Source organism: Antedon mediterranea, chromosome 5 (genome assembly GCF_964355755.1).
Source record: "Antedon mediterranea chromosome 5, ecAntMedi1.1, whole genome shotgun sequence".
NCBI classification, from domain to species: domain Eukaryota; kingdom Metazoa; phylum Echinodermata; class Crinoidea; order Comatulida; family Antedonidae; genus Antedon; species Antedon mediterranea.
In genome coordinates, this window is record NC_092674.1 from 18,251,680 (window position 1) to 18,259,910 (window position 8,231).

At 34.9% G+C, this 8,231-nt stretch overlaps 1 protein-coding gene across 2 annotated transcripts in view; it reads right to left on the reverse strand.

The window, feature by feature from the left end:
* The window catches only part of LOC140048671 (tripeptidyl-peptidase 2-like), a 163,408-nt gene extending 156,096 nt beyond the window's left edge, over nt 1-7,312 (reverse strand). For both annotated transcript variants that reach the window (XM_072093441.1, XM_072093440.1), the window contains exon 1: nt 7,084-7,312. In XM_072093441.1, coding sequence (XP_071949542.1) covers nt 7,084-7,266 — 183 coding nt within the window. In that variant the 5' untranslated portion in view covers nt 7,267-7,312. The remainder of the gene's footprint in view (nt 1-7,083) is intronic.
* Nucleotides 7,313-8,231: the final 919 nt, after the last annotated feature.

The window sequence follows — 8,231 nt, forward strand, 5'->3', positions numbered from 1 at the left end:
CCAGATTGGCGAAAGATGAAGCGGCTGCGATGACATATGATAAAATATATAATCAAATCATCATTTTGGTGAAAGCATGAAGTCCAACTATAAGGTCCACTTGTCGATCTCCAAGCATTTATTTTGTTCGTTATCATTTTGTTTAATTCAAGCTCCATTTTTCTCCAACTCGTCTCTTTGTTATTTCAATATGATGGAGGTAGCATAGGTAGACTGACAGACGTTACATGACACATGGATGATGAAGTCTGCCCGAACTATCACATGTCGTGGGCTGCACAAACGACAGCCGACGGTCGACTATTTTCCAGGATTGGCTATTTTCGATAGAGGTGTATTTTTCAGAATAAAAAAACGTATAGTATCTTCGATGAACGACGTCTTATCAAAATCAAATATTTATGTGTTATGCATTTTAGACACTGCTTATTTATTTATTTCACATTGCTTAAACTTTCCTCATGCGTGCAGTGCGTGAGTAGAGTAAACAAAACAACAATCGGGGAATGGTAGAGTCTATCTGACGGGGATTAGCTAAACACCAGGGCCAGGCGGCCGGCTGCTGTGTGTGTAATAATAATATTGGGATGTTGATTTCCACTGGCGCGGCGGAAACACTTCAGCCAAAATGGCGATGGATGGAAAGACGTGGTGCTTTGGCCTAGTCTGTATGTTCAACAACGATACAAGTGTTCATTTGTAACATACGTAATTTTTAGGCCTATGCCGTTGCTACTGCACTTTCACCCGCTGCACGACAGTGATGGTGAGTGACTATGAAGTCTTATGCCTAGGCCTATATACACGATTTTTGTGGTACGGAAGCCATCAGAGAGCAGAGATGACAAACGTCATGAGCAGCCAATCAGGGAATTTCAGAAAAAAATTACTGTTAAACAGTCAGGCAGAAGAGTGCTCATTTAGCCGTTAAAGCCGTTTTAACTGCGCAGATCACTGAGCATCGCCAAGTTACAGTGACTTCCAGTTTGCTGTTCACTTCGCAGCAAGCATTTTGCATGGGAATACCCTTACAAATCTGCTGCAATTTCCACCATCCCGATTAAATTATGTCTTTCTATATTTGGAAACTGATCTTCCTAATAATGGAAGATTATTCCCGCCACAAAATGTTGGTATAAATAGCCCAGGAAATGACGACAGAGCTTAATGAAGAAAAAAGTGCAGCTGGAGGTGTGCGTAAGTTACAGGATTTATTTGTTTGGTTTTGTAGGGAATCCGGCACTTTTCTCATCAACACAAAACCTTAATAAAAACTTGGTGGTTGGTTATTAGATAGTATTAATCTATCTTTTCTGAAAGTTAAAGCTTGGTTCACCTTGTGAGACGGATTCAAAATCCTTCAAAATCAGTATGTGTAATCAGTTTTTGAACCATTTAATGTAATGTTAATGAGTTTTTCGCGCCGCAGCTTTAGCCAGCTATATCCCCAAAGGACTACTCATTCAGAAGCTATATTAAGCGGAAAGCTTATTATTTACGGCTGGCATTTTTTTTATTTTGTAAACTCGACTAATTGAAAGGTCCAATCTGCTGCTGGACCCAAAAAATGTCTGGGATAAGTCTATAAGGGCTCACGGTTGAACGATTTTGGATTCTCGCCCTTTGATTGGTTAACACAAAGTGAAGTCACGATGTACTGAGGACTGCATGTCCAACACATAGGAAAATAATGTATTGAAATTCTTTGAATATTAGGTTACTTATTATTAATACTATTAATTAATAATATTTGAATATTATCGAACAATATTATTATTATTAGGTCAAATAAACACTCTTTTTTATTTAATAAACATGTTTAAATGTCAATTGAACAAGAATTTATCAAGCAAAAAGAAAGTATACAATGTTTGTTAGATAGAAATGTACCAAAGAAATTTAATAAGCTTGTTTATGGCAGCCGATACCAAATAGGGGTTTTCCGTTTTGTGATTCGAGTGTACAGTAGTGTGTGCAGCGATCTTCCCCCGCGATTGAGTGTAAACAAAACAGGACCGCTAGGCCTGATATGGCCTAGCTTATATTAGCCTAGCTTGGTTATGATAAAAGGTAGGTGGATGGAAAGGAAGGATGGAAAGGAAAGTAGGAAAAAAGCCACCCCTGTAAAAAGCCACCACTGTTAACATCACATAGTCCTTATACAGGGGTGGCTTTTTTCCGATTTCCGTATGGAAGTCGCCAGACAGGTTGACCATAAAAAAATTTATACTCGGCCTTTCAAATACAAAATAATGAAATATAATAGTTAATTATATCTCAACCGTAATTGTAATAGTAAATAAATAACGATTATTTACCTGACAAAATAATGTATTTTTACGGCACCTACTAATAGATCTACTATCTATTTTAATGGGTGGGCTTATACCTGAGTGCCTCATTTTGCATGAAAATTAGTCAAAAGTAGGGGGTGGGCTTATACCCGCCCGAGTATGGGCTTATACCCGCGTCAGTACGGTACTAAAAACCGTAATTTTTAAAGTTCATACAATTGCCCACTGAGCATGCAATTTATTTACTTCGTTCATGGCTAAAAACGATTATTTTCGGCGATGTTTTGGACCCTATATTTTCGAGAACTACAAGTCAGATTTTCATAATTCTTTCTTTATTTAATATTGATACAAAATACTAACAGGCAATGTATTAACTTTTAGTGTTGCATCGTTATCCCTAGCTAGGTAGTAGGCCTATATACATGTGGGCCGGGTCAAATTAGGGAGTAATTAATCATAATGCTCCTACCATGGACCAATAAATTAGATAGGTCCATGCTCCTACCCTGGAATATGTAGGCCTACATATACTGTATTTTGTTTATAATCATATTTTTGTTCTGTACAGTAGACCAGACTATATTTACACAAAATGTTTACTACTGATTGTTAAACAAAAATAATTGATATAATAAACCATTATATCTGAAGAAAGAACAATTATTAAAATTGTTCTATAGTCAAAAAGTCAAGCGATATGAGACACATTCTTAATAGTTATCAAATTTTTAAAAACCCTCATATTAGGCCAAAAAAAAGATCGACATTCCTTTTTTTTTTTTGTGAGCCAAATAATGAAAAAATGTTGCCTTATTCGCCAAATTGGCGAATATATTTCACCTCCACCGGACGTGTCAAAAAGATACATGCAAGTGAAATCACACATAAGTCGTAATTTTCAAATTTGAGATTTTCACATACACTGAAACTACATAATCCAAGATTTAAAATGCTGAAAAAAATATCTTGATACCATGTCTACTTCCGAGATATCACAGTCTAAAGTTTTGGCTGTTAAAATCAGCAGGAAATGACAAATACAAAAAAATAAACAGGGCGTTTCAGTTTACGCATTAGCAAAAGGGTATACTATTGTTTTATTTCAATGAAACTTCACACCTTCGTTAATTAACTTTTGTTCTATTATTATGCAAAGTTTTCATTAAAACAACCCACTGGAACGCTTTCAATTTAAGCATAAAACATGATATAGGTATTATGAAAATTATACATAATTTACACCATCTTTTTAACCAACATCCACACAAAATGTTAAAATGTATTTATTTGTCTCAAAATAGAAAAGCACCAAGGTAATGTACCGTAATTAAATACTGTTTGAGCTATCATTTTCTGTAAAAATTTAAATTTTTTTAAAATTTTTCAGCCTTTTATTGTGTTTGGCTTTCTCTACAAATCTACACATGCGACTTATGTCCGATTTCGCTTGCATGTGCCACATATGCGATTATCAAATTTGAGGGGATCCAAGTTTTAACTAAATAAACGCTTTGATTACACAGTGGTCGAGACACGTTTTTTTACTACACAGTAGTACGATCCGATTACGAATGATTTAAAAGGCATGGATTCGCCAAGCAAGTAGGCCTTTACATTTAATAAAAATTTACCTAAGATTGTCGTAAGCTTTTTGTTCAAACTTGTTATTTATTTAGCAATAATCCACCCGTTCCGGCATGCACGCTAGGCTGTTATATCTTGAATGCCAGTGTACGTATGGATAAAACAATATAAAACTCAATATTTTTCATCTGAAAAAATATGTAAACTCGCGTAATGCAGCATATAACATGGAAATAGTTCATTGCGATCTCGATTGTTTTTTGCTTTAAAAATGGTTTAGCTAGGCCTAGGCTAGCAACATATGCCTCAAAAAGCTAGGCCTACGTTTATTTAATAAACTTTTTAAAAACTTTTGTTGAAACAACATTTGTAGCTAGCGTGAGCCTAGGGTGCTATGAAAAGTGTTTTAAAATATGGTCTTTTTGGTCCGAAAAAAAAACAACTTTGCTTTATCGTGATTCCAAGATGGTGGCAATTCAAATTTTGATTTGGTAATAATTCGCAAGCTCATCCACTCTGCTGCCCGACCGTAAAATGTTTCTTATTAAAAGATTACTGTATGATTTTGATCGTCTAAAATACAACAGAAATTTTCATTTTTTAATCAAAGTAGTGATTTATGCCTAGATAGGCCCTCTAATTGCCTTACACAACTTTAGGTACAGGGAAAAGTGTTTAATTGACATGGCTAGAAATTGTCTAAAATGTTTTTACCATTATATTTCATAAACGTTTAATTTTGGTTAAAGACGGATTCATTTGGCTAAATAACAAAATGTGACTTTAGCCATTTTTGCTACAGATAAACTGATTTGAATCGCCAAATGGCTAAACAAAATGAAATGTTAGTGCTACCCCAGGGTCTGAGAAGAACTGTAATTTCATAATTGCATGTGCTTTTTTGTCATGACGTAAGTGGGAAATCATATGCAGGTAAAGGAAAATAAACCAGTTGAGATCTTAAAATATACCTAAATACAGTAAAAAATAAATAAACTGAGAACTTTACAAAATATTAGATAACCTAATATTAATATTATAATAATAATAATAATACAGTACTACAATGATGTGCAGGCTACATCGGTGAGAGAGATGCAGACTGCAGCAAACATGTGTATGGCGTACTTGGCATTTCATAGATTCTATGGGCAGCTGCTTTGGTCATATATACCCTACTGATTAGCACACAATTACTGAATGACTTTGATTTCTTTGAATATAATAATTATTTTACATAAACCACAAGAATAGGCCTAGCTAGGCCTAGAGTCACACTAGAGTATATAATAATTGTTAATAATCTGCAAATTTATTTAAAGACTCTACAAACATTTTGCAATTTGGAGAGGTGCATACGTTCCCCTACCTATATAGTCTGGACTAGTTTCCCGCCTAGTTTACTCACTGTTACGCCCGTATTCTGAAACCGGACTTTAGTCGTAGTTCGAGCTAAAACTTTATAAATGACGTCATTTTAATTCATAAACCGAACTTCAACTAAATCGCCGACTAATTCAGGCCAACCTCGACTAAATCGAGACGGATTTTGATCAATTTTTTTAGTCCTGGAGGGGGCAGGCTAAATGGTCGACTAAATGGTTTTTAAACGATGTTCATGAAAAACGTAACAGTCATTGAGTTGTTATATTGGCCAGATATTGAAGAATGAAATATCTATTTTTTATTAGCTTAATTAAATATACATTGGTATAAGTTATAATAATGAAAATCATCTTTATTTACAACCATATACAAATTACATTATTTTCTTCGCGCAAGTCCGACTTGAACTACGTGACGCCATAGCAACAATGGCAGATGCGGAAATTCACCACGTGATGAAATGTTTAGGGGGCCTAGCGCTTTCTTGTCACGCTATGAAGTGCGTGGTTCGTCGCGATCATACTTTGTTGGGGGCCTAGAAAATATAAAAGTTACCGTACCGCCATGGTTCCTAAATATATTTTGAAGATTTTGTTTGTTGTTAATCAAATATAGTTCACTGTTAAATTAATTCTGATATTGTTCTAATAATTAACGATTAAAATTATTTTTCATGTATATAGTCCTGATGCCCGTCCTGATGCGTAAAAAGTGTTGTAAAAAAATGTTAGTTAGTAATACTTCTAGGCCTAGGCTATATAAGCATGCAGAGAGATTAAATAATTTGTGTAAATAGTGCTTGCCAACCAAAATATTTGGTCTATTGGTATTAAGGCTTTAACCTATTACACTGGAGCCCTCGGTTCCAAGTCTTTCAAGAATGTGTTTTTTTTAATAGTTGAGAAAGATTATTTAGAGGGTTAGGTTTAGTTTATTTAAGAAGTAGATCAGCTATCTTGCAATTCTTTATAATAGAAAATAATTAAGGTAATGAATTATTCATGATTGCTGCCTTAATTGCATAGGAAAAAAAAATAATGTGGCCCAGGACTATTCGGCCCGGGACGATTCGGCCCTGAGACGATCCGGCACACTTTTATTTATCGGCTTTAATATGCATTTTATAAGCATAAATAAGCTTTTTACCTCAAACTTTATTTTCAGAGACTATGGGGTAGTTTTACTAGGGATAAAGATGGGATAAAGATGCAATAAAGCAAACATTTTGAAAACATTGTCGAAAATGATCATTTTTCAGTCAAGCGAACGATGTTAAACAAGTTACGCCCGCCGGTTTAGAATAAATTGAATATAAAATTACGTTTTTTAATAATTTATATAATATTTATATAAACAATATCAATAAAATACGGATTGTTAAACATCTTTATGACTTGATAAGTACCCAAAAAAATGTATATGAATTTAGTCTAAAGTCGAATCGTCTCAGGGCCGAATCGTACCGGATTGGCTTTAGTAATAGGCTAGCCTAGCTAGGCCTACCTAGGCCTAGTAGTAGTAGGCTAGTAGGCCTAGTCTAGGCCTAGGCCTAGGTTAGTAGTGGTTCTGTAGTAGGCCTAGCCTAGGCCTAGTAGTAGTAATAATAGTAGTAGGCCCCCTAGTAGTAGTAATAATAGTAGTCGTAGTAATAATAGTAGTAGCAGCCTAGGCCTAGTAGTAGTAGGGAGAGTAGTAGTAGGCCTAGGCTAGTATAGTAGTAGGAGGCTAACTAGGCTACCTAGAGGTAGTACAAACAATACATCCATAGGCATAGGCCTACCTAGGCCTAGCTTAGTAGGCCCTATCTATTGCGAACCTGAAGACCTGGTGCACCAGGATCTACACCTGTATCGAGAATTGCTATTACTACGCCACGTCCATCATAATGGGGATACTTCGATATAAATAGATGAGCACCGGTTTCCTTTTTTGGTAATAGACCATGGAAAGGGTATTCATCTTCTTCAAGAACACACGCCATTTTTGGCACTAATACCATAAAAGATAGGCCTAGCTAGGTAGACTAGCCTCTCCTAGCCCTATAGTATCAGATCTTTGCTAATATACTAAAGAATATTATACATAAAATGAGCAATCCGCGATTTTTGTATTGGAAATTTGTACCTCTTTTAAGGTGCCCGCCCTCATACGAGCAGATATGTATACAGAATGAGGACGTACGTTCATAAATCACTCTCTCCAAATAAGGCTTTTGAGAAAATTGAAAGAATTGAGATAGGACGATAGTTGGAGAGATCAGATTTATTGCCGGACTTATAAATAGGAGTAACGCGCGCTATCTTCATTAGTTAAAACAAGATTACAAATATGGGATAATGGAAAGGAGATCAAATTGGCGACATATGGCGACATATTTAATGGGTTTTGTTTTAAAATCGTCAATTGTTTGTTTCAAAGGATGTGATAATTTTTAGAATTCCGTCTCATCAACTGGATTAAAGAATAAAAAATCATGAGTTGGGTTTGGCAGAAAGTCTTTAAATGACTTGTTGACATGGGGAATTTTATTAGCAAGGGAGGGACCGATTTCTACAAAGTATTTGTTAAAAGCATTACATATTGTATTGGGATCTTTAGTCAGTTCACCGTTACAGTTGATAGAGATATCAGAGTTTCGATTATTTGGGGTTTTGAGTAGTGAATTGATGGTTTTCCAGGATGCCTTGATATTATTTTTATGTTTAATGAGAGTGTCCTTGTAATGTAATTGTTTAGCCAGTTTTATCAAAGTATTTAATTTATTGCGAATTTTTTTGTATGTTTTTTCATTGGCGACAGAAGGACAGGGTGGAGGAATTTAGAATAAAGTTTGTGTTTATATTTAACTGAATTTAGCAATCCATTAGACATCCATGATTTTTATTTTTTTATTTTTGTATGAGAAAGTGTTTATTATAAAGTGATTTTAATTTACGAATTAAAAAAGGTTTACTATTATAATTT